Raw genomic sequence first — 27,725 nt, forward strand, 5'->3', positions numbered from 1 at the left:
AGTACCGGGGAAAAGGTGCCGGTGTTCGTAGCTGAAGGTTGTGACAAGAACCTCACAGTGGCCATCGTGGAGATCGACAAGGCTTCTTGCTACACAAACACCATGAGAAAGCAGGAGAGAGCGATTGCTTTCTGCGATCGCTTCACCGTGTACGAGCCTGTCACATGCCAATTTAACCACGACACTTGCACGTGCTGGTAACGTGACAGCGTCATCGATGACACGAAGAGATGCTCGAGGGTGGATGGTGTTGGTCGTCGCTGTGGTGCTCTTTGTCGAGAAAGTGACGAGGCGTTGTCGAATGTTGATGATAGCTCTGTGCTCCCTGAGAAAGTCCATGCCGATGATTAGGTCTCGAGAACACTGAGCGAGAATGCTCAAACTGGCAACAAACGTAGAGCTGCGAATCTGTATTCGTGCCTAGCACATGCCGAGTGGTGTGACGATGTGCCTGCCAGCTGTACGAACTGGCGTTTGGTTCCAAGGCGTCGTCACTTTCTTCAAAAGGATGGCCAGTTTTTCGCTGATTATAGAATAATCTGCTCCAGTGTCCACTAAAGCAGTCAATTCACGACCGTCGAGCAGTACAGGAATGTCCAAAGAAATTCTTCTTCCGTAATCAGCAGGTACTGTCGTCGTCGATGTATCGTCGGTCCGCGTTCGCGTCGGTAGGGGTCCTTGATCACATCCAGACTGAGCGGCCTCGCTCCCAAAGGTCGCTCACTGTGGTTAGTTTTCCCGTTGTGGGCTGGGCGACCGACCCTGCACCACGCTTGAATACGTACGGCGAGTCAGAGAAAACCGCCGCGGCGAAGGGGAGTGCGACTGGTGTCGAGCTGATGGAGATCCGCGCTGCTGGGCAACGTATTCTTCAATTTCAGGAGGATGCTGGCCGAACCTAGGTCGCAGCGAGTTCGCTGAGAATCCGTGTAGTCCGAGCTCTCGATAGGAGCACTGTCGGTAGACATACCCAGCTTCGCCACAACGGAAGCATAGGGGACGGCGATCAGGTGCCCGCCACACGTCTGATTTCCTTGGGGCCTGTCGGTGGTCCTGGTAATACGACGCAGCTTGGACGGGCTCTAGCATGGCCGGGCGCGCGGCGCGAAGCGGGGAGGGAGGTGGGGCAGGTTGCCTCAAAGCTTGCGAATATGACATACGGGGGCTGTCATTTCTTAGCGGTCGAGCTTCTGTGTTGAAGGGTGGTTCTCTTAGCGCATGCTGGACTTCGTCACGGAGAACGTTGGACAAGGAGCTGAGCTTCGGCTGTGAAGGTACCGACAGTGCTGGAGTTCTTCGCGAATCACGGAACGAATGAGCTCTCGAAAGAAATCGACGTGACCCCCGAGAGCTCCGAAGAAGTCTGTATGTGAGGCAGTGTTCACTTGGCGTTCGTATGATGGTGTCCGCTGCCGAAGAGTCTGCTCCATGGTGATGGCCTCGGAAAGAAATTCTGACACAGTCTTGGGAAAACTCTGCACCAGACCGCCGAACAGCTGCTCTTTCACTCCGCGCATCAGGTACCGCACCTTCCTTTCTTCCGACATGCTGGGGTCGGCTTGTCGAAAGAGACGCGTCATGTCCTCGACATACATTGCGACACCCTTGTTCGGCATTTGTATACGGGACTGGAGATCACGCCCAGCTCGCTCTCGGCGATCAGGGCTCGCATACGTCTCAAGCATCCGGCATTTGAATTCTGCCCGTGAAATTAGGGCATCTGCACGGTTCTCATACCAAACACATGCGCCATCGTTAAGGCTGAAATATACGTGTTTCAGTTTGTCTGCGTCATCCCACTTATTGAACGTGGCAACACGTTCATAGTGCACCAGCCAATCTTCAATGTCCTCATGTATGGCGCCGTGGAAGGGATTCGGCGTTCGCGGATTGAGTAGCGTACAATGAATCGGCGTTGTGCCTTCCATACCTGTTGGGGTGCTCGGAGCTGCCATTTTCTCTGGGAGGAGTCCAAACTCAGGGGCTTGTCCACGGATCCTTCTGCTGGCGCGGTGTACAGGCGTAACCACCGGTACGGGGCTGGAGCTCCTGCTGCCTGGAGGGGTTTGGTGCATAGATTAGGTTACCCAGCACCTCCACCAGTTTGTCACGCGCTAAGGCAAGAGGAAGCAGCAGTATCAGCAGCCAGACACAAAAATGTCAGACACGAAAGGGACGGTTCTCCAGCTGGCGCGAGATCTTTGACTTCGTTGTCTTCAATCGGTGTTTTTGCTGGGCATGCCACGCTGGCTCAAAACACCAGGTGGCAATATGTTCTAAAAGTTTACATGCAATACAGGTTAAGGAAATCGGACGATAGTTCTTTATACAGTCTTTCCTCCCATTCTTATGGACAGGCTTTACTCTGGCTATTCCCCAGTCGATCTGGTTCTTTAATATTGCTGGCTGTGCGGGAGCAAATACGGTTCTTAGCATTTGTTTCTATACAATCTAAAAATATTCAGGCGATCTTGAGCTGAATGTTGTGATGTTTTCTTGCTGCTAGCACGATTTCGCTTGTAAAGCACACTTAGACACTAAACGTCTGAACTCCGTGGGAAAGCCAGCTTTTCAGTAGCGAGGGGTGCCAGTTTGCGGACAGTGAGGGTGCACTTTTTTCAAGGGTGTTGATGGCGTGTCACGAAAAACCTGGTGTTGGTGTCTGGCGTCTGGTGTCGGCGACAGCCCACAAACAAATATCATGAAACAAAACCTCAGACTGAAATATCTTCTCGGACTGAAATTTTAAAAGTGCAAAACAATAACAGAAACCCAAAAATGATGTAATTTTTTTGGCGCGGCTGTGCACCATCTCTGAAATCAGCCCACGCAAGAGGCTGAGTTTCTACCAGAAAGCTTGCCTTCGTGCGTAGTGTTTCCCGCCAGTGTTTCCCGGTATACATTATGGTTACATAAGCTGTAGTTGCTGGTAAGCGTGAGAAGCAGTCGGGGATCTTTTAATGCTATCTTGTTCCACTCTTAAAGGCAAAGCTCAAGCATCCTCAATTTCGTTTTTCTTTTTTTGCAGCACCACCCCCAATTCTGTGCTTATTGCTTGACAGCAAGTGTGATGAGTGATGGCTGGCACAGGGTCAGATGCCTCTGACTTTATGGGCATTTGATGCGGTATAATAAGGCACAAGCTGGCGAGGACAGCTAGTGGGAATTACTAACTTTTCCAGGTTAACAGGAGCCAAATACTCAGTATTTTAGTATAACGGCTTACTAATCTGGTTCTTTAACATTAACAGTGCAAATGCAATGTTCCAACATAACAAATTAACCCAACTTGCTAAGAACTGCAAGTGCATATTGCTAAACATTCGATAATCAAAGTAAGTATTCGTACTTGATTCGTATGAGAAAATTTTGATACTTGTACACCCCTAAATTCAATTCTCATTTGTACTCGCCCATTGTGAGGCATGTGTGAGGTTACAATGAACAGGGTGGCCATGCTGGCTTTGCGACTGCATAACTAATGCAGTAGTCTCACGTGTCAAAGGCTGATGCATGGTGGCACATTGCAGACAAAAGAAAAACGATCTGTGTACACTGTACTTATTCCTTATGCTTGCTTGCAACTTTATTCATTGCACCGTATTAATATTTTTCAGGAGAATTTATGTCAGTAAATTTAAAATCGGGCTTTACAACCAAACGCATGGTGATCAGGTACTAGACCAGAGTTCATGTGCTTTGGTAACGCATGTGCGTTTGTGAAGCTCGTGGTAAAAAAGTTAGAATGCAAACGAGCAAGCGCATATCCGTATACAAGCGCATATCAGTGGCAGAATAAAAAATATTACATGCTTGTACTGCTCTTACTGTCAAAAGGGACGTAGCAAGCCAGAAAAGACGCAAGAATAAAAAATGGGGGGTGTCGCGCCGCCTTGGAGTACCCGCCCCGGCTTGCCGGGACGTTATAGATTTTGATGGCAGCTGCTTAGGCCTTGATGTTTTATTGGTAAAGATAGACTACGTTTATTCTAAAAGAGCCAAAAGTGCAAACTTGACAAATTTCAAGAAGTTTAACTGGCCCAAATAAGAAAAAGCACTTTGAAATCCGTGACCTCACGCTGGCACTCATGTTTAAGGGACTGTGACCTTCATTCGCTTTTCTGATAATCTACTTATTACATTATGCAAAAAAGAGGTGAGGCGTGCAGACAAGACACAAGAGTAGAGAAGTGGACAACACGAACGCCAACTATCAACTGAAGGGAGCACTGAAGCGAAGAAAGAAAGGAGACATAAAAACTCATCTGCGCAAGCTCTGGAGTGAATCCTTACTGAATGAATCCTTACCAACTAGCTCAGCTTTCTGTCATTCTACTTATTACCGTAGAATTGAAGAAGTCTTGAAAGACATCAGGCTAAACTTATTTAGGGCCCCTTAACTTAGCATGTCAGTGTAGGGCATGCTGCTAATGTTTGGGCATGCTGCACTGAATCATTTATGCTGCTCCTAGTTCTTATGCAGAAATCATTATGTAGACTAAAGAGAACATTAAACTATATTTTCTTTTTCTGTGTGTGTTTTTGCGGCAACCTTTATGCGTGCTCCAAAAACGCTGTGGGGCATTCCTACTGCTGTTAATAACGTTATAGGCTTAGAATGTCAATCAATCAATCAATCAATCAATCAATCAATCAATCAATCAATCAATCAATCAATCAATCAATCAATCAATCAACCAACCAATCAATCAATCAATCAATCAATCAAAAGAATGTTTATTTTTTACAAAGGTGGTACATATTGGGTTGAATATACAGAAGGAGGTCCCACAGCTCAAGGCTGCAAGGGGAACTTCTGTCTTAAGGTGCATGAAGAGCAGTGAGTAAGCAACATTGATTATACATTAGCAATGAGTAGTAAGCAGAACTATTAAAGATAATTCACATACAACAAAACAGTACTAGTGAACATGAGAACCATGAACTCAGCCTTCCATTAGAAACATGACTAGTTTTTTTCTTTAGTGTAACAAATGATACATTGTTTTAAATCATGAGGCAGGTTATTCCAGAATAATACAGCTACAAATTGAGCCATGTGTTTGAGCCATGTTGAAAAGGGATATGAGGGATGTATATCCAAAGCTAGTTTTGTGAGGGGTTGCTTGAAACGAAAAGACAGTAAGAGACTGTTGTGCTCCTGTGAATGGCGTTCAGACTGAAGGGCCATCATAGGGTATTTCGCAAAGATGACGGCTGTGAACATGCAATGGTCGTCCTGTGCATTCGCTTTTGCTGATGAGGCGGTTGTCGGCTTTCTGAGGGTCGTGCAGGCATTGTGATTAGATCTGTGTTGATTCGGTAACTGAAATGCGCCTTACAACGCAGCTCCGATTAGGCCTAACAAGCTAGACAGTATGGCCAGTAGGGTGGCCGTAACACCACTGGCCCATGTGATAACAGGTCACAAACTGTTGCAGAAAGCTTGTTGATAATATTGGTTGCGAAATATTGCATATGGGTTAGATTGAGGGCCGTTGAAGTGGTGTTCAGGTTCACGGTCGACCAGCCAGCAACTATCATGAGCACGTGTGCCAAGTCCGTCTGTGTGCTCGCGTATGGGTACAAAGCTCCCAACTATGCGAATCTGTGGGCATTGGAACACTGGACTCACATATCCAATATGATCAGTGTGTCTTCCGGTGGCTAATTGGACCGATCTTCCCACTTGCTTCCATGCTTTTCACACATGCTGCTTTTGTAGTTCCTTCTGTTTGCATAGCGTACATTGTTTCGATCGATCTGGTCGACCTGGTCAAACCTTGTTCCGATGATCGTTGTGCGCCGGTGCCTTGACGTCAATCATTGACAATGGCTGAGTCATTCACTGAAGGTACTGACATTCGAAAATCAAATATAAATATTTGATTTGTGAGTCAAATTATTGGAACGCTCACTATTCGATTCGAAATTGAATATTCAAGTATTTGCACAACCTTAATTTTAATAAAAACTGACGTCGCAGCCTCGCTTGAGCATTCAATCGTCACCACTAAACTACCCTCTCATTTAGTTCCCTCACTCTATGCATAGTCCAGTTATTCCCATTGTGGATGGGAGCTGGTAGCAAGGAAAAGCAGTCCTGATGAGCACAAGTCCCTCTTGTTGGCTCCAGAGACATTCTTTGTTCAAACTCTGTCTTATCACTCCACAGGAGGTGACTTGTCGCAAGCAAACCAGTGCCCACTAGCACCTTTCATTGCTGTTACACCTGCATGACCATTGAAAACGATGCCAAAAGGAATGTCCGCTGAAGTTATGCATATGGCAGTAGTCCTGCTTTTCTTTGCAATAGGCCAGCCTTTGGAGGTGAGGTTGTAAACAACACAAAGGTGATAGACGAGTTGTCTGTAAACCTTGTGCTGCCTTAAGCCATGGATCTGTATTCGATCAATCACAGTTTTTGTTACTGATAAATTGGACTGAATTTCCGTGTGTGTTTGTGTGCAGACTGCTGTTTTGGACAGACTGGGGTGACGTGCCCAAGATTGAACGGGCTAGCATGGATGGTAACCTGACCACCCGAAAAGTCATTGTGCGTGAGGACATCTTCTGGCCCAATGGGCTCACCGTGGACTACGAGGCACGCAGGTCAGCCATTCCTACTTATATTGGGGCTGCACTGACCCAACTGACAACCACTAGAAAGCTGCCGTGCATACTGCCTAACCTAGATAAAACGAAGTCACAATTGGAGCAATAAACTTGTTTGTACCCAATATTTGTTGTAAATGTGCACGTGAAATCAGACTCTGGTGATTGTTTCGGTAGGATGATGTGACGACAGCGAACGTGGCCTGCTGTCATCCTTAACATCTTGAAAAAAATGGAGCACTGGGTATGGCTTCCAGCCCATCCAAGAATAAAAGAGCATTCTTTATTCACTTGTGGCTCAAGGCACATGCAAGTGCTTTGCACTCATGATGATGATGGCATGGGATGTGATGAGGATGACGTTGCAGTTTCCACCTATGGTGCATTACTCAGCCGAAACCATTGTAGGGGTCCCATGAAGGGCTTTTGCTTGAGGTGAGCTCTGGGCCAGGATAATGTAACGGTTCTATTCAAGCGCAACGGAAACACAGTTAAACCCCAGAATCACGAAATCAACAGGAAAAGCAAAAAAAAAATTGCTTTCACAAAAGTTGTGTTGTTGTGAAGACGGCACAGATAGGGATTGCGTCGCAAAACAAGACTTTGCGGTCAGCATTTTGTTAACCTAATTTTGCAAACCTTGTTTGAGGCTATGAACCACATTGCCGGCAGCACAAAGTGCGCCCCATGCATCGGTCAGCACTGGCAGCACTGCCATGGAGCTGTATTCTCAGTCGATCACTTTCGGTAATACCTTCATGAAATTTTGTGTATTGCGGCACGGGACACAGAGCAACAGCATTTCACATAGGCAGCAGAATTCCTCCAGCACATGTTGCCCGTAGACGCCAAGCATGAAAGCAACCATAACTCATAGTCCTGAAAGCGTTTAACCAAGAATACGGCCTCTCTGTGCAAATCTATGTCTGGCGACGCCGAAACACGTGATACCTGTTTAGTGGTACCGAAACCAGTGTTCTTGAAGGAAGCCATCACGGGTGGATGCATGACAGCCCACAGTGTAGTTGTCATCTCAAGTGCCGTAAGCAAATCCACGTTGGTGGAACATGGATTTCTTTGTTTTTAAAGCGAAGCTTTCTTTGCCTCTTCAACTTTCCCACTGCTGCTGCTGCTGCTGCTTGGGCTGTTGTGGCTGCTGCTGTCGCGCACACCTTCACACCTTGTCGGGGGGGGGGGAGGCTCAGTGTGTATATATAGATGACAACTGCGAATAAGAGAGAAAAGGGGATGGTAGAAACTCGTTTTCACCCCACTGTAGAGAGAACTGTAGAGAGAAGAGGAGACGAAGGAGAGGGAGGAGAAAAGGCAGTTCCCATATAAGAGAGGGAGTAGGTGACGTGAGAAGGCAAGGAAACCTAACTATATGACAGTGGTTGCGGGGAAACAGGATAAGCTTAAGTTCAAGTTACGGTACAGTATGTTGGTGCTATTTCTGAAACATAAATGCCATGCAAATATGTCAAGCGGGCAACTTATGCAGGGTGTGCAGACGCAGAGCCGCATTAATTAAAGCACACTGCAGGGTCCAGGAGACACTACGGAAGCGGTCGACTGTAAAACCAACACTTCTGCGCTCGCCACATTAGCTTTGGGGCTATGGCATTGCTAGAGGTCAGGGGATTTGATCCCAATCGCGGCAGCCGCATTTTGATGGGGGCGAAATAGAAAACGCACATGCACTTAGATTTTGGGACATGTTAAAGAAAATCACGGTGTCAAAATTAATCCAGAGGCCGCCACTACGGCTTGCCTCATAATCCGAGTGTTGTTTTGACCCGCACAGCCTCATAATCCAATTCAAGTTTAATACTTCTGCCACAATGCAATGTGTGTGCCATATGAGGAAATGACAATGCTCAACCCTCTGAGGTTATAAAATATGGCACACAACAATGCCTCAAGCAACAATGCCTTTGATGAGGACGACAATGCCTTTGATGAGGACGACACGGAAAGCGACAATGCTGTCGCTTTCCGTGTCGTCCTCATCAAAGCAAACACCTCTCCCTGTGTGTTCTGTGTACTATGCAGGCAAACAGCAGTGGTGCACGCAAGGTAATGTTTAACATCAATTTACCACTCTTGTGTCTGCCTAAACGTTGAAGAAATTAAGCTTTAGCCGTCAACATCACCTCTAATTATCGTCAATCAAAGCATGCAGCAAGGAAAGCTTCGCTTACATCGATTCCCACAGTGCATGGATGTGCATAATTTTTGTTGCACTTTTCTCATTAAGCTGTAGAGTGCTGGGTATGCACATGTCGGTAGACATGCGGCTGTGCCATTTGAAATGGGTGATCAACAAACATCATGGCTGCCATCACGTGATTCCAGCGCACGCGGTTGCTTCCGGCACAGGGTTGTTTTTGTAAACAAAAATTACGGCAGAACTCGTCTCATGATGACGGTCAATAATAATGCAATTAACATCAACAGGGTGCAGAACCTGGCTTTTGGTTTATCTGTTCTACCTATTTGCGTTTCTCGAGCGTATCAGTTCTTCACGATAGAGCAAAGATGAAAAAACTCGATCATCGTAGAATGGTATCCAGATTAAAATTTATCTGTCAGCTTTACCTTGGTCACTTTAAAATACTGCGTGAACGTCGCATAACAGAACTGCCAATGCGCTTTGACTGTACACAACAAAACAGTTAGGTAACCATTCAGTTACCTTGGCATGCATCAGTATTCCCCGTTTCTTCATGCTACAGTGAAACCTTGTTAACCCGTAGTTGACCGGAGCTGGGAAAAAGTACGTACTAAACCGTAGTACTGCTTAACCGAAATAGCATGAGATTGCCCCCTTACCTGTCAAAAACGGAACTCAGAGAGAGTGCCATGAAAGGGGAAAAAAAAAAAAACATGCTGTATTTATTCACTTCGTGCAAAAAAAGTGGTATTTTCGTTTGATCCCGTGGTGGCCTAGCAGCGACGACAGCGGCCTCAAACTTACTGAAGCTGCGAGCCAGCTTGTCAGCCAGCCCCCTCTTCTCGGCAAACACTCGCATGGCAGATTCCTCGTTGGCATTACGTATTCTCCGTGCACGCGCGCGGTAACGCTGCAGAAGTCGCAGGGTGCCGTTTTCATTGTGGGGTGCTGTTCTCGTCGCGACGATTGCATTTGTGAGGCTGACGTAATGCGCAGCTTCTGCCACTATTGGGCCTGAATCGCCCGTGCTGTCGCTTTCCGTGTCGTCCTCATCACTGTTGCTAGTCGACACTTCAGCAACAACAGAGGCAACGATGGCGAAAAGTCGAACCTCGTAGCCGACATCTCTTCGTGGTCGCAGCAGTGCTGCCGGGCAACTTCTTTGCATTCTAAATGCCACACTGTAGTCAACAGCAGATCCCTGTCACGTGCCAGTGCCAACTTCTTAGTGTCGTGTTCGATAGCACGAACATGGCACGAACAATGTCTAATTTTTCTTCTATGCTGAGCACCCGGCGTCTTTTTTATCCGAGCTTCTGCATGGTGCGAGTCCTTGGTTGCACGATGCCACAATGCTCTCTGGCATGACGCCAATAGCGTCTCAACCGCGCCGATGATGCCGTTTTGCACGGTGGCAAATAAGAGACAAAGTATTCACGGTCAAAACGACACCAAGATGGCGTGGGCAGGCTGCATGGGCTGGGAATTGCGCGCGCGCTATGTTTGACTTCATTTCGGCATTTGCGCATGTCTTGCGGGCCGCGGTGGCCTCAAAAGTAGCGTTTTTTTTGTACTGTGGGGATGAATTAGGTGCAGACAATTAGAGAACAGGTAGTTTATGAGACATACAACCCAAAAATATTGTTTTTCAAAAATCTACTTTTTCGCGTTTTTTCGGTTTTCGAGGGTCGCGTCCCCTCTTAACGCAATGTACAAGTGGATGCAGGTTTTCAACTCTAGAAACTTGAGGTGATTGCGTTATCAAGATATTTCGTTACGTGGATGATTACCTGATTTTCTGCAATATGGAAGAATTCGATTCCGCTGCTATCTCAGTAAGTGAGCAATTTAAACTTTATGGCCTCATAATCAGAAAGGGGTTTTGGCACATAAAACCCCATAATTTAAACTTTATGGAGGAGGATTAAAGTTTACCAAGGAATTTCCTCAGCAATGCGTAATTCAGTTTCTAGACATTTCCTTGGTCTTCGAACAAAATCCTGTTTGTTGGCAGTACTCCCCAAGAGCTTTGAAGCCGTTGTTAAACTTTCAATCCAAACAATCCAAAGTAGTAAAAAACGGAATTGCCATGTCGTGCTTTAAGTCTTCTCTCACCAGATCCTGCATGCAAAAAATGAGCGCCAGTTTTAATGCGCAGGTCCGGCGCCTATTAGAAGCAGGTTATCCTAGCTTAGCAGTGGCCACTGTGGCTGAGTGCCTCAAGAAATCGGTTTCGAGGGGGACGGATGTGATTACAGAAAGCAGTAATAGCAAAAAAAGACTAGTGGCTATTCCGTACATTCATTCAGTGTTGCACAGGCTTAAAAAAGTTGCAAGTAGATGTGACATTAATGTTGCTTTCACTGTTCCCAATAAGCTAGGTAAGATATGCGCTGCCGTGCAGAGGAAAAAGGAGCAGGTAAAAGGCAAAGAAAGAACAGATATTTGTCCAGTGAAGCACAATAAGAACAGTTTTGCTGACTGTCATATGGGTGTGGTTTATAAAGTCCCCTTTAACTGTGGCCAGTTCTACGTAGGGCAAACGGGGCGGTGTATCAATCAGAGGCTAATGGAATATAAAAGGTCGTTAACTGGTGGATCGCCTTCTAATTGTTCCCTACATTGCCAAGATTGTAACTGCACGCCAGTGTTAGATGAATGCGCGATATTGCACAAGCACAAGAATGAAGATGTGTCTTATGGTAGAGGCATGGCATATCTATAATGGTGGAAGTACGTGCGTGAGTCAGCCTTCGATTACTTTACATAAGGAAGAGATTAAGTGCCTTAACAGCTATCTCTCATGTAGACTGGCACATGTACTTGACTGACACGTGGTGGTACCATACCAGAGCTTGCACAGATGAGTTTTGTGTCTTCTTTCTTTTTTCGCCTCAGTGCTTCCTTCAGTTGACAGTCGGCGTTCGTGTTGTCCACTTCTCTTCTCTTGTGTCCCGTCTGCACGCCTCACCTTTTTTGCATAAAGATATTACTCCTTACTATTCAAACTGGATTAAGTCATTTTTTTGTTTCAACATGCTTACTAGAGAGTGACAGCATCGCTCTACATGGTGTCAGCCTGTCTTGACATAAAACAAAGTTCTGGCTCATTCAGGGAATTTTGCAAAGGTGCTCAGGGAAAACCTGGAAAACTCGGGGAATTTGGAAATGTCAACTTGGTAGGCACCCTGCTTTCGTGCTGCTTCACTTCAGCGCGAACTAAGTGGCGAAAACGCAGCGCACACGAAGCTATCAGCACTCACACTCTCCCCATCGCAGATGACTTTCAGGATAGGCCGCACCGTATGCTGCAGTGGCCGGAGTAGAACCCTTCCCTCCTCTCCCCCACTTGTTCCTTGTGGCAACATCCTCTCGACTAAGCAAGGCCTCTCCACTCCTCCGTGACGTCATCACTACGACGAGCGCAGGAGTTCGGGTTCTTCATGAAGGGAGGTTGCTGTGTGCTCGTTTGTTCTCGTGTATCTGCAGCGCTACGTGAAATCATTCTCTGAAGATCATGGCCCCATGGTTTATGTTCATGTATATGTATAATGTAATTTCCGGTATACAGTCCGCGTTCGATAGCTTTAAAAACTGAATATTAGGAGCTTTTGGATTATGAATGTATGTTGGCTATTCAGTGTTTTTTACTATCGCCTAATATTGAAGTCCGCACATTTACTTTTATTTCTTGGGGGGCGGGGGGGGGGGGGGGGGGAGGCCGTATTGATTCTCCGCTGTGGCTTTACATACACCTTTATTTTTATAATAATAGCCCATTGCCTGGCGTGGACTCAGTAATTATTGTCTGGCAAAAATTTAACCCTGTGGTCTATCACTGACCGGGGACTGTTACCAGGAATTTGGCTACTACTTGCTACTACTTCAATGCTCTCTCTACCAAATACTTACGCTGCCTCCAAAAAAAAACTCATTGCCATAAGTTATGACTCTTATGACTATTATACTATTATGACTATGACTATTATAGCTTACAGCTCTATGCGCGGTATCTGAATAGAGTAGTTGCCTTTCAATTTGATAATAATTAAGCAAGCTGCGTTAGCTACAAAAGATATGTTTATTATAGTGTACAAGTATTCAGAAAACTTTTACAGGTGTTACAAAAAGTCAGAACAATGAAGACAAAAAAAGCAAAACAATCAAGATTTCAAAGTGCTTTTGCCTGTACATGACGCGTTCCTATTTTTGCAATAGTTCTTCAGCAGAATGTTTGCTGCTGTGCTAAGAATGTGATGCATAACCAAATGAGGGCTATGACCACTTTCACATTCGTTGAAACTGCCATCGTCTTTTATTAGGTTGGTAGCCATTGTGAAAAGGGCTTGCCTTTGGTTTGGTAGAGAATGGAACTGCACAGCACTCTTTTAACTTCACAGCATGTCCAGGACATTTCAGCAGTCATTACAGCATTCACTACTGGAGGCTGTGGGAACTTGAGCCTTCCACGATTCATGTCTGCTATAGTCTCTGCATTTTCAATTGTGACCTCTTCATCTTCTACCAAATTTGCTTGACACGCAGTACATGCAAATTTTTAAAGTGCCGCATGGGCACAGTATCAGGCCGGCCATGTATGGTATAGCTGGAAAATTTTGCGCTTGTCCTTGTCATTTACTTCAATGCTGAAGTTCTGTAGAATGACCTCATCAATGCTGACTGCAGGTGTCCCTGAATCCATGTCTGAAAGCTCCAAGGCTTTTTGCAGCCGAAGCTTGCTTTCGGATTCAAACACTTGTCTGATAGATACATGGTACTGTGACCTGGCAAGCTGCCTATACTTGCCAAATGTTTCCTTCAAGCAGTCAGTTTGGAATTTCCCCAGGAGTACGTAGTCGAATCTATGGTCTTCAAGGCAATAGCTGATGATCTTGACCAAGGCTTCCGTAGCGAGATGCAAGGCACTGTGGGTCTCCCGAGTGATAATTCCATTGTCAAACTTCAAACCTTCCCAGAGGTCAAGCTACTGCATGATGGTTTGAAGGAATTGAACTTGCGGACACAATTTTTCAGTGATGACAGCCTGCAGATCATCACGAAGCAGGTGTCCTTTGCTAGGCGACATCATATTAACCATCCTCCACCAGGTCTCAACAATCTTTAAAAATTCCGCTGTTCCAGCTGCATGCTGCAGTGCATAGCATTGACTACATGTTTCTAGGGCAGCTAGGTTGAACACTTTCAGTGCAAGCTGAGCGTTTTGCCTTTCCATATTGGATGGGTTGAAGGCCTTTACTGACACTGTTGGAGCAGCCTTGATAAGTTGATCTTCCTTTGAGTGGAGGTCACGGAGGGTTTTGAACAAAGCAGTGATAATGTTCGGGTCGGAGTTCAAATCCATAAGTGAAGGAAAAAACATGCAGGTTCCATAGTTCTTTTGGTTGATCCAATTGTTCTGAATACATTTAACAGCTGAACAGGGTCAATAACGAAAAAAAGAGGATGAATGGGATCTGATGGGTGAGGATCGGAGCTGCTAATTTCTGATGACGATGCAAAGAGAGACATTGTTTTGCGGTTGATACACATACACACATTTACAAACAGACGCGGGTAGAGGTATTATAGGAGCAGTTTCACAAACTGCTGGGCCTACCTTCTCGTATGTTTTTTTTTTTAACCGTTCTCGGTCTTGGGAATTTTTAATTGCAATATATCACGAGAATCGAAAAGCAGCGCGAAGGTATGTTGTGGGAAACCATATAGTGCACTGGCAGCACAGCTTATGCATGACTGTGCCACAGCATGCATTCTACAGCTTGCGCGCGCGGTGAGCACTGGTGGAAAGCAATCGATTGTCGTGCTACACAACGCTCGAACACCGCCGTTAGACGCTCGGCTATCTCACTGCTGACAACGATCGTTCACACTAAGTTGACGGCGACAAATCCTTGCGTTGGAGGCTTCCTTTGCAAATATTTTCTGTTGAGACGCGCGTAGGTTTGTTTCATGCGCGCACGCTTTTCTAATTTCTCCTGAGAATTCTTTTGCTCCATCACTCCACCCCGTCCGACGAGAAACGCAGCGACACAGTACACGAACACACCCGCCGCTGACAGTAGGCATGAGACTTTGGCAAACTTTTCTTGTCGTAACTTCACTCGGGAGTGAAATAAGAAAGACATGGAACAAACAGGCTGGATGTGTGTTTGCAGCGGTCGCCGTGGGATCCTGTTTTCAGGTAAAGCGTAGCGCAGCGTCATCGATGCTCGCTGCAATGTTTCTTCGCCGGATCACGGCTTTGAATAAACGCACGTGGCACAAATGCTGCATCATAAGCTCGCAGTAATATTTCCTGCATGATAGACAATCATAAACAGTTTGGGAATTCACTGTGACGAGGTGTTGACGTGCACAGCTGATACGACTTGGCCCAGTTCGAAGCCCGGGCATTGCCCGGGCGGCCATCTTCTCCGACGGCGGGGTCACCGGCTGTCCGGCACATGACGTCGGTCCAGGGTGCACGTCCATTGGTGGATGCTCGTGTGCATCTGTCTCAGAGGAGTAAACGCCCCCTTTTTTCTAAAGTTGTATCCGACTATAGATGGAGAAGTTTGTGAAGCAGGCAAAGTCAGCAACAGCAAAATTGTTGCAAAAATAAATTGTGCCCCAGTGGAGTTTTTGCTCTTTACTCTCCTGGACACGGATTTCACTGGCAGTTGTGAAAACGTGAGAGCTTGTCGCAAAAGGTAAATCTCTAAAACAAAAAGAAGTGCTGCTTTGTCTCTGCTTGTGAGAGAGACAGACTCGCAGTGCAAAGTGTAACCATTTGAAAATTACTTGGGTCTCGCTACAGATATTTTTTAAAGATCAAGACCTCCGGTTTTGGCTTTAGAACACAGATTCCTGGCTAACCTGGCTAGCACACGGTTAGACTAATTGCATACAAAACTTGAATATGCATCACCTATCTGGAACCCCCATCAAGAGTACAGTGCAGTCCACTTATAACGATACCACATATAACGATATATCGGTTATAACGATGGGTCGACATGACAGTGTCATTTTATGCATTAGGTCTATGGGGGAAAAAACCATTTATAACGATAGGTTATTCACCGCATATCGGATATAACGATCAAAATTTTGCAGTCTGGACGGCGTTTTCCGTGCCAAATAATCGTAACGTTTGCGTTGCTTAGTTCCCTGAAACGAACGATGTCGAGACGAGGCGATGTTTACCTCCGTAAGTTCGTATCTGGCGCCATTACCGCGCAGCGCGTCTCGACCCGCCCGCGCACGAGTAGGCGCAGCCAGCGTTGGCGCAGCGCGCCACAAGATGGCGCTAGCTGCTTCATGCGCATCGGCCACAGTCGCTCCGATAGAGAGAGAAAGAAAAAAAGAAGTGACAAGCAAAGCGGCGCGGTGGCGCCCATCCCGCGTCTCTGACGCCACCGAAGCAGCGTGCAACAAACGGTTCAACCCAGTTCGAAGATGGCGCCGACAAAGCGCAAAGCTGTGTCGCTTGACACGAAGATTGATATTTTGCAGGACTCTCGATGCGGCTTCAAGGTGAGCGCCCTCGTGAAGAAGTATGAGCTCGTCCAGTTAACGATATCAACCATCTTGAAAACCGGGAGCACCGCGATTGTGAAGGCAGGAGCTATCAGCGGCCATTCCGATCAGCGGAAAAGGGGTTAGAGACCCTTTGAACGCCGATGTTGAAGAGGCGCTTTACCAGTGGTTCATCACCAATTGCTTCAAGAAGGCGGGCTTTGTGCGTAAGGACGAACTTCCCCAACCTGCTGAGACCGACCCGGTGGAAGTCGCTGACATAACCGAGCTCTGGGAGCTCGTTCCTACTGGTGACACAGGTGGTGTGTCGAAGGAGGAGTTGTTGACTGCAGACAGTGCTGCCTCGTTCTGCGATGAGGTCACCGACGAGGCGATCACCGAAGATGTGCTGTCTCGACAGACGCGAAGTTGTGCGACGGTGGCGACGGCATCAGCGACAGTGACAACGAGATCGACAGTGGCTCCTTGACCCCGACCACGATGTCCACGCAAAGTGCACTATCGTCGATCGACTCCTTAATTGATTTTATGCATGCTAAAGGATTGCCGCCAGTGTTCGCGCAGCAGCTGGAATCCATGCACACCGCGGTTGTGAAGCTGAAGCTGCCGCAAAAGCAAGTGCAGATTTCGGACTATTTCGGCGCGCCTAATCCTTGACACGGTCATTGGCGCTAGAAATAAAATTTGTTTTTCACGGCCTACTGTCTACATCATCTATTCTTTAGAGCAAGTAGCGAATTCGAGTTCAGAGCTGCAAAGGTAAAGAGCGCAAACGCGTTTTTTTTTTTTTTTGATAACTGCAGTCCAGATATAGCGATCATCGGTTATAACGATCATATTTTTCGTCTTTCTCGATATCGTTATAAGTGGACTGCACTGTATACCTAATCCAGGCGTTAGAAGCAATACAAGATCGAGCTGCTCATTTTAAACATCCGAACATGATTCTTGGCTGAGCTTTACTAACATAAAAACTTCTATTGGTCTAACCTTTCTGGCATCCCGTAATAAGATAGCATAGCCCACTGTTAGACTAATCGCATAAGAAACTTGAGTATGTATCACCTATCTGGAACCCCCATCAGAAGTACCTAATCCAGGCATTAGAAGCAATACAAGATCAAGCTGCTCATTTTGTAACATCCAGATGTGATTCTTAGCTGAGTGTTACTAACATCAAAACTTCTACTGGTCTAACCCCTCTGGCATCTTGTTGCAAGATAGCAAGTCTGCCTTTTTTATAAGCTATACTATAATTTTCATAAGTGAGAGCCTAATTCTGCTGCCCATGAAATCATCATGACGTTGGTTTATAATTGCCACAATGTTCAAAGCATTCATGGGTCAACTAACGCTTTCAATAATTTTTTTCTACTGACTGCCATATTAAATTGAAATGTACTTCCTGACGGTATTGACAATGAAATAAATTCTGTAAAATTTAAACAGTTATTAGTATACCAGTATTGTCCACAGCCCCAGTAGCAAGCTCTTTTCGTGTTTATCGGCTTTTTCATTTTCATGTGTTTACTTTGTTTACCTGTTTTTGCAATCCGTATTCATGTGCTTTATCTTTGTGACCTGTGGTTACCATTTCTTACTGCCTTCCCCCCCCCGCCCTCTCCCCTTTATGGAGTACCTCATCAGGGGAGGGGCCCTTCAGGGCAAATAAAGGATTATGATGATGATTCTTGGGTTTTAATGGCACAAGGGCTAGTTCTGGCCAAAGAGTGCCAAACAGATGATACAATGAGCTCTAGGATGTACCATGGCTGTAGAGGGGCCTAAAATCAGTCACTATTCAGTGTGAGTGCATGAAATATATATGTTCTAAAAACATGACAATGACTACTATGACCATAGAATATACGTTGCAAAGTAATCAAAAGATAAATGTGTAGAAGTATGGCAATCGCACTAAAGCCTTACCTGGGTCCTTGAACGCAAGAACCGGGAGGCACATGCTCCAAGTACTATTTTCGCAGCAAAAGCCTCTGATAAGAGGCTGTGTTATGGATCACTTGGGTGTATAACCTGTAGTATATGTACATCCTTTAAAAAAGCTAAGGTTGATTTCACATCAAAGGGTGGGTTGTGGCTAAGGAACATTGCTGGATGTGTTGATGGTAAGGTAAACGGAAGTTTTCCTTCCTGAGAGCCTCTCATTCACAGCATTTCAGCAACACCTGCAGGAATGTTAGTTTATCACCACTTTTACCACAGGGAGGGGGCTCATCACCATTCAGCAAGTACGAGTGTGCCATATGTGTGGCTGAATCTCAGTCGACAGAGGGTAACCTTATTTCGTCTTATTTTTGTTATGGGTGGCGAGTTCTCCTACTGTGGTTTAGTGGCATGCAGCTTATTTATTTTATTTATTTATTTATACATACTGCAACCCTAAGAGGGTTATCGCAGGAAAATTGAATGTTTCAATGTCCCATAAGTGTTGCCAATAGCTCCTAAACTTTTTCCACCAGAGAAGTTTCAAGTCCATGGCAGGGACAGCTACAGAGATGTTGGTGGCTTCAATGGCCATTGATGCAGCGGTTTTGTCTGCAAGTATGTTCTCCTCAATACCTCTATGGCCAGGTACCCAGCATATTGTGACTTGCTGGTTAGATATATACATTGTGCACAGAAGTAAGTAAAGATCATTAAGCACAGGATTTTTATGTTTAGTGAAGGACTTTATAGATCTCACGACACTTAATGATCACTGGATATAGCAGCTTTTTGTATCTTTTTCTTGGTGTGTTGGACACCGGACAATACTGCATACGCCTCATCCGCGTATATATTAATTTCCTGATGTAAAATATCTGACTCAAAGAACGATGGACCAATTGCTGCGTAAGATACACCGGCATGTGACTATGATGCATCAGTTTAGTATTCAGAGCAGCAGTACTTCGACTGAAGCTCCAAGAAATACATTCGTATTTCGTTCTCTGGAGCATGCTTTGAGACTTCTAAAGCTAACCTTTCCCTCTAAGGAAGCTTGCTAGACTTTCAGTTTAGGCAATGAACACAGATGAATCTCTGTAAGGAAGCTTAGTGTAATGAGGTGAATTATTATTTTGCCTTGCTGACAGTGTTTCTTGTGAGTGGTAATTTCGTTGTGGTTGTAATTTTACTGTAATCTTATTTGTAAACACCTGCTTATTACTTATGTGTGCTGACAACCAATTGAGTACGGAGAAAAACAAAAGTGAAATGCCAACTAGCTGCTTTCCAGGCTTCTGAAGTAACTGCATGGAATTTCCCAAATTTACCATGAAAGTTTTCAGTAGTATTTTACATTGGGAAATTTCCACGTGTAATGCTAAATGCTAATGAGGTTATATATGCATGGCGTGTATGTTATATTCTGCAATAACATTAAATGAAGACTGTTGTGAGAAAGCTTTTGTTAAAATGCACAAACGTTTCCAATATAGTCTTAACAGATGACAGTGAAGAAATTCTAGCACTAACCATCCCAGATGACTGTCGACGTTAATGTAATTGGCATTGAAGCAATGTAGTGACACATTATATTGCCACTGCTGAAATGCATCATGTGCGAGGCTGGTAGTAATGCAGTCAGCTCCCCTTTGGCTCTTCCCTTCATTGAAGAGCGGTGCTTTACCCAGTAGTACTACCTACCCAGTGACACAAGTCGGCTTGAAAAGGAAAACGGTTGGATCTGGACATAGTTGCTCAGTATCCTAAGAATACTAGCATTAAGCAGTATGTGCAAGATATGCAGGGATGGCCAAATTCTGCACTAAGAGGGAAACAAGCAAAGAATTGGCCGCTGCAGCACGCCCTTGTCAATATATGGGTGCAAACTAGTAGCACGAGTGCAGCTTGCCTTTGGGGCTTGAGGGAGGAACCAAACATGCCCTAGCAATGACAGGTGGCGTTACCATTCTGTTGTAGCAAATTAACACGTTTCTAATTTATTCTGAACGAAGCAGGGGCATAATTCACCTAGCAAGTGGTTTAGCAAGAACAACATTTTATATAGGCTTGACTGAGGTGTTGATGCAGGATCTACTGGGTGGATGCAAAGCTGAAGCTGATCTCGTCCATGGACTATGACGGCGAGAACAGGGCAGTCGTCATCCACGGCTCCCTTTCACTGCCCTTTGCCTTGACGGTAAGTGCGTGGCATGTGAGAGGCATGATATGAATAAATGTGATTGAATAATACAATTCTCATATAGAAAGTGTACTATTTGGTTGCCCAAATGTTGAGTACATTTGCATTCGCTGTCTTGCCTTACACAGCCTCTCCATAGTGCTTGATAATTTGATCTCGGTTTATTTGAAACTGCAGAGAATAATAAAATTTGTGCACGTCTGTAATTTGCAATGCGAACTATAAGTGATAATTTGAAAGGCCTGTAGTTGTGGTTTCCGGTTGTGGCCTCTGAAACCGGCATGCCGCGACATGCCTCTGGCTTTGCATGTCTTGGAGGTGGCGTGAAATGTGGTAGCAATGATGTGTTTCTGGCTCTTGTTGCTTCTATCCTGTAACGTTGATTGCTTGTGGTGCTTGCACTACGTAAATGCATGGCCTTCAATCACTTCGAAAGATTTTGTTTCTCGGACTGCAGTTCAGACAGCACCAATTGAGCGAGTGCTAGATTTTACAATGTGGCCTCTGATAAGCCATACAGCTGTACAAAGTGCCTATGTTGTGTCACGGCAAACATTAATTTTATGTGTTTTTGTCTGCTACAAAGCAAATCAGAGCATCACCATTAATAAAGGCGTTACTTTTTCGCTAGTCTTCTTTCTTCCATGTAAATGTCAGCTCCATGGCATGTGTTGTCGTGTTACGTTTTGTTGGCCGCCGCTGGTGTACTGTGTACATTCAATTTCCAACCCCATGAAGGATGGCGGCCTGTGTACGAAGATGGCGACAGACTTGGCCGTCGACTATTTGAGCATAGAAGCAGACATGCAGACACTGTGGAGTCACCGACAGGGTGACTCGTGCACCTGGTGCAGCAAAATGCTGTATCAATTACATCGACAAGAGTTGCGTCAGGACCGTTACAGAAAATTTCAAACTTTTCTGTGGTCATCTGCACTTGTTTTGTTGTGAAAGCACCAACAGCAACACTGAAAACTTGCTTGGTCTACGCGCTGTAGGGAAGGGCAGTGGTGTAATGCACGATCACCGTGTGCAACAGTCTGGTTACTCAAGGGGCCCCTTGGATATGGCACTGCTGGTGGCTGTTCTCTGGCTGCTCTCTGACCAGCAGACGACCAAAAGAGATGCTCGCCGCCATCTGTGTGGGGACTTGAAGGATTGCAATGCTGGCGCTCGAGGATTTTTACTTTGTTCAGCCAACTGGCTATGGTCACATTTGGATTGCATTACTTCTAGCATTATCTGTCTAAGGTTCTAAAGCACCATTGTGTCTTGCGAGGCATTGCCATACGAGTGGCGGCGAAGCATTTCAAGCTTTCTTGTATGTCTGTGTGAGCTGTGAACAGCCCGCCACACTCTCAGCCATGTGTGTCGGTTACGTGCATCGTGTTCGGTGAAAGTTGTAGATGGTCATTCCCACACATTGTGGTATTTACAGTGTAGCTTGTATACATTTATCCCCCGGCCAGCTGTCCCGGCGTCCAATTTTGCAGACTTTGGGCAGCTTCGTGTTGTCCTAGGATCTCAGCCCACGTAACTTCCTATCGGGACTGAAACTAGCCCGCTGCTGTCTGGCAGCCAGCGGGCTGACAGAGTTCCAGAAATCTAATGCCCCAACCACTGGCACGCGCTGGAAAGCTTCGGCGCGCGCCGAAGGGTCAAATGCGTCAAAGCGTCGGTCGGGAACTCGCTGAAGCGGAACGTCGCGCAGTGATTATGTCTACTGCCGATGCTAGAAGTTTGCCGGTGCGCGGCGAAGCTGCGCCGGCGTGCACCAATGAGAGGCTGCGACGCCTCGCAGGCGTCAACCAATCGAAGGCTGCGGAGCCTCCGGCTGCTATGCCTGTAATGGCCGACCGTACGAAGGCGCCCGGCACCAACGATCGTCCGAGTTTTTTGGACGCACGACGCGCGCGACAGTGTTCCTGAAAGACAGTGTTGTAATAGTAAGCCGACAACGACACGACCGACCGACCGACTACCGTGGGTTGTGGCAGTGCGACGTGGATCCGAAGCGACTTCGAACGACGCCGACTAATCCAACCTGCCCACTGGGTTCCGCCGGGCTCGGTACGATCGTCTGCTAAAACAGCCAACCGAATCACGATTGCCGCAACGTCTGTGCTTGTTGTATGTGCATTTTGTTGTGCTCAAAACGAATGGAAACACGTTTACGAGCTCCGAAGTCTGGATAATCAACACTCGCCTATCGCCGATGTTGTTTACGTTACGCGTAGGCCTAGCGCGTCCATCGAGTTCGTAACTGGCGAGTGAACGAACTCACCTGAGAAATCTGTCGAAGGAAATGAATTTTCAGGTCCGTTTGGTGCTGCAGTGATTTAAAATATGGCACTCTTGACTTCGTGTGACCTGTGATGTGGTGAATGAACCGTGTGGAAGTTGGGTTGGTCAACCGCGGCGTGTTTCGTGTGGTGTCGGTTGACTCAAGTTTAACGGGCAAGCTCTGCGCTGTTTCCAGTGGTAAAGATAACTCCCGAAAGCGAACTACACTAGTAGCCGAACTATTGGAAGTACTTACATAATCAGCCGTGCCGCCTGTTTCAGATGACACTGCGCTCTTTTATTCGGCATGTGAATCCAGTTTAGTACAAGTTCACTGTACTCATTCACTCACTTCTTTCAAGTGCGACCGTCTTTTGGGCTAGTTGGGGATAAATCGCTCGTGTAGCAATCAAGAACACTGACGCACTGAAGCATACGTGGCAACGCAGTCATATTTGAGTCAGTGTGTCGTTATAGTTGAGCACTGCAAAAAGAAATTATCTGTTTGCAACGTGTGCCCTGTGTGCAGTGCATAGCAGGACCTGCATCATGCAAGACCTATGCATGTAGCAGCGTATACCACGATTGCTTCGATGCCCGCTTCAGAAGCAGCAAGTACTGAGTCAATGAAACTGTAATTGAATTTTTATCTCACTTTTTGCTTATGGAAAGTGTAGATGGTGTGAGTGCATTGTGGGGAAGGTGAAAAGGTGTCATCAGTGTTTTGTGCAGTCAGTATGCTTAAGCTGCTGGAATCCCTTCAGCCTCTACTAAAATGTTTCTTGCTGCGATACTATAAATTGTAGTCAGGACAAAGATGTACTCAAAACCAAGTTACTAATGCATCTGCCCAGAATGTGTTTGATTAACAAGTTAACGCTTCCACAACAACAATATGCCGATGAACAGCATATGTGCTTACAATAAATACATTCCGTAAAGGCGAACGACTGGGCTTACAATATAAAACTTTGTAGTAGCACCGTAAAAAGTGCTGCCATGCGTATCAGCCACAACGAAACTACTGCACGTCCAATCTTCTTCCTTGGAGGCACTTCTATAAAGACTGTTCGGGCCCTTCTCATTCTGAGTGTAGCATTTAGCTGTTCTCTCAACTTTTCCACATATGTCACCAGCACTGTATGTAAGCACCGGCCCTTTCTTGGGTTTGTGTCCCGTGTCTCCCTTCCCTGATGACCTAAGGTTTTCCGAGCACTCTACACTTCTATCATTCTGTCACGACTTGAGTACTGCTCATCAGTATAGTTCCCATACCAAACTCGCGACGCTAACAAACTTAAGCTTGTTCTGCGCCGGACAATAGGCACCCTTTACTCCAGTCTTTTCGGTTGTCACAAGCTCATGCCAGCCTTCGAGGATTGCCTCAAACCCCTCAAGTAGCACACCCTGCAATACCAACGCAACATTGCACTAGTCTATACTGCAGGGTGTTTGACGTCTCTCTAAACAGCACTAATCTTTTTTCACTTCGTCTGAACAAGTGGTCAGCACAGCCTTAGCCCTCACCATGCCTGTATGGCCCGACACCACAACTCCATGATTATATCTGGCATGCAGAGCTTTCTCTCCACCCCCCTGGCGATTTGGATTCTCCTTCCTTGGAACCAGACTTCATTGGCACTCCTGTGTGTTGTGCACCTCTCGAATGTGTGCCGTGCTGTGTTATTGAGCAAGTGTGTGTGCACGTGGAGGGGAAGGAAGTGTCTTCTGCATCCTGCAAATTCCTGCTTTAGATGGCTGGTTATCAGATTCTCTAACATACAGGCATCAGCCTTCTTTTTAGTCTAGTGTGCCAAGTTACCACTAAGAATATTATTATTATTATTATTATTATTAGAATCGTTACTTTGACCACATTGATTGTGTCGAAGCCAGCGTGACACATAATTCAAAATATTTCTTTAGCTTTGTGGGCTCTCTCTTCTAAAAGGAGTGCCAAAGATGTACGGCTTCTTCATGAAAATAGTGGTGTTGTCTCGAACACTGCTGATGCCTTTGCAGAACATTTCTGTTTGCTATGTGGTGTGAAATATGCTTCAAGTAACCTTCCTTCTCAGTCTGGCGCAGTGTATGCTAACAGTCAATGAAAACCTCGTTTCCAAGTATATGAAGTGCCTTAAACTTTCCCTTTCTTGTGGTGTTGATGGTATTTCCTCCACAGAGCTTAACCCTTTGAGACGCTGTCTACACAATTGGGCACAGCAGGAGCGTGCATCAATAGCAAAAGCACTGATGAAAGTAATGGTATTTAAAATGTGTTTCATACATCTTGAAACACTTATTATTGGAACTGTGCTGCAATTTTGAATAATGTGCAGAATGTTTTAACAAAATGAGTGGGAAGGTAGACGGCTGGGTGTTGTTACTCTGTGTCAGTATGTTGTATGTAGCGGGTTCACTTCTTTCATTGTTTTTTACAATGTCGTGCACCAGGCATAATTGTCAAGTGGCTGGATAAGTGCTTTTCAAGCTTTTCAAAACACGAAATAGCACATGTTTTCATATCTTGTGTTCCTGTAGTGAGTTTTCGCATGGAGTCGAAATTTTGTAAACTTGACAAAACTCGCTAAACTATTGAAAATTCTTAATATTTGCTGCGGCTGTACACTTTCTAAGATTCTGAGGATGCAAGAGATGTGGTGAAAGCAACTTTTCAATCAACAGGATAAAGTGGTGTCTGAAAGGGTTAAGATGTATGGAAGCATACTTGTTCCTCGTTCTCACAAGCATCTTCAATAGTTCCCTAAAGTCTAGTACCTTTTCTAGCACTCGGAAGGTAGCATGAACATTGCCCATGCACAAATCAGGTGCTAGATGTGCAGTTACTAACTGCCGACCTATATCTATCCTCTTCAGTGCGTCAGGTGTTTGAATCAATATGGGATTCCTCGCTTTCTGTTAGTGCTAAGAGCATTTTAATAAATGAACAGCATGACTTTGTGTGCCGACATTTCAGACTTTCAGACTATTTCAGACTGTCAACAGTGTTCACTACTGCATCGACTTCCAAAAAGACATTTTTTCACTCTCGAACTGGTGCAGAAACAATAAGTACTCTTAAATGCTTCCAACACTATGGCATTAAGTTATATGCACAAAACGCACCATGTGAAATTTTGATACACCCTACGTGATGCTCCACTCCTTAGGGTCGATGAAATGAGATTTTGGTGTGTACTTCGACAAAATGTTAAGCTTCTCTTCACATAGATAATTACACAAGATGCCCTTCACGCTCTTGGAATTGCATGACGTATATTGCATGATTTCCACTCACCTGTTGTGTTTCTGAAATTCTGCTGTGTGCCTCCAACTACTAGAGTATGCCTCTGTAGGAGGGGGGTGCAGTGAGCAAATCTAATTCTGACCTCATTGAACCCATCCAGAATAAATTGATGTCTATCTTCAAGCACCACTTTTGCCATTCTGGCGACCACAGTTGAGCCTTTGTTCCTGCACCTTTTGTTCCTGTATAAGGTGGTCCATGACATTATACATTCCTTAAAGCTTCTTGATCATATGCATTTGTTTGTGCCGCAACAGTATACCAGGTAGCATTCCACATTCGTTGCTTGGGCTTGTTACAAGATTATGCTAATAAGACTCGACTCCAAAACATACTTCAGAGTTCATTTCCTGTGTTTTATGTATCCGTAAATAATCACGTAGGATTAACTCCCTTTTACTTTTCCGCGTTTCCTTTTTTCCCTATTTGTTTCTCTATCTTCAATTTTTTTTGTCTACTGCATTCATGTTTTCTCTACATTTTGTCTCACGTAGTGCTCGTTAAGTGCACCAGTACAAAGGCTCTCTAGCTGTTCCTGGGCACTACAATAAAAATTTGAATGATTGACTATTATCGTAGTATAAAATTTTGCTTTTTAAGTATGTACTAGTATACTATTTTAGTGCAGTAGCTTTCGTGCAATTAAAAAAAGGGCATGAATTAAGAAGAGAGAGAAAATGATAAATGAAAGGTAACAGCTGCAGTTGCATAGAGGGATCGAGGGAATGCAATCGATGTTGAGTGAATTCAGGTGTGTGCCAGTTTTCCAATGTCAAAAGAGTGTGCTAGCTTGCCTAAGTGTTGGGCTGTGTCGGTCCGCGATAAAGGTACAGAAATAAGGGTTGCTCCTTCGTGGGCTTTCATAGCAGCTTCGTCAGTGAGGTCGTTGCCGGAGATACCGCAATGACCAGGCAGCCACTGAAACACGACGTAGTGTCCTTTCATGATCATGTGATGGTGCATTTCTCGTATCTCCGACACGAGTTGTTCACATGACCCGCGATGGAGAGATGACAGAAGACATTGTAAGGCCGCCTTTGAATCGCAGAATATTGCCCACCGATTAGCCGGTTGGTTATTAATATAATCAACGGCACCTCGGAGGACAACAAGCTCCGAACCGGTCGATGTTGTCAAGTGAGAAATCTTGTATTGGATGCTTAGTGATCGTGATGGTATAACCACTGCGCTGGTGGAGCTGGTCTGAGTGGAAGAACCATCCGTATATATGTGGACTCGATCAAAGTAGAAAGTGTGCAAACAATCCAGAGCTGCTTGCTTCAAGGCCAAGGTAGGCAGGACGGTCTTCTTTCTTATCCCTGGAACCGTAAGACGCACTTGAGGTTGTTTTAAACACCACAAAGCTGAGGTTGAACGTGCTGAGGGTGTGAAGCCCGATGGTAAGGAGGCACGATTGATGCTGACCTTGTTGGAGAAGGACGCCTGTGGTCGTCGTTCTGGCATGAATTAAGAAAGTGCAATAATATGCTATGTGCCTGATCATATGCATTGTGCTATTCATTTCTTCTGAGTTTTAATAATGGCTGGCTACTGTATGCAGTGTTGTGCAATAAAATAATATGCCACAGCAATTATTGTGTGCCTCGCAGAACAAATTGAATATATCTTTCTCAGTCAAAACATCATAGCAGGCTGAAAAC

The 27,725-nt window shown here is 45.5% G+C and overlaps 1 protein-coding gene and 1 pseudogene across 4 annotated transcripts in view; one reads left to right on the plus strand and one right to left on the minus strand.

The window, feature by feature from the left end:
- arr (low-density lipoprotein receptor-related protein 6) overlaps positions 1-27,725 on the plus strand; it is a 296,788-nt gene that overhangs the window by 38,283 nt on the left and 230,780 nt on the right. For 3 of the 4 annotated variants that reach the window (XM_072288049.1, XM_050185229.3, XM_055074753.2), the window contains exons 3-4: positions 6,472-6,612; positions 20,363-20,471. In XM_072288049.1, the coding sequence (XP_072144150.1) occupies positions 6,472-6,612; positions 20,363-20,471 (250 nt within the window). Of the gene's footprint in view, positions 1-6,471; positions 6,613-18,812; positions 18,890-20,362; positions 20,472-27,725 lie in introns of those variants that run through there. The other variant, XM_072288048.1, reaches the window with a different exon arrangement.
- Positions 12,717-14,317, minus strand: LOC126538387 (uncharacterized; annotated as a pseudogene).

This window comes from Dermacentor andersoni, chromosome 4 (genome assembly GCF_023375885.2).
Source record: "Dermacentor andersoni chromosome 4, qqDerAnde1_hic_scaffold, whole genome shotgun sequence".
NCBI lineage: Eukaryota > Metazoa > Arthropoda > Arachnida > Ixodida > Ixodidae > Dermacentor > Dermacentor andersoni.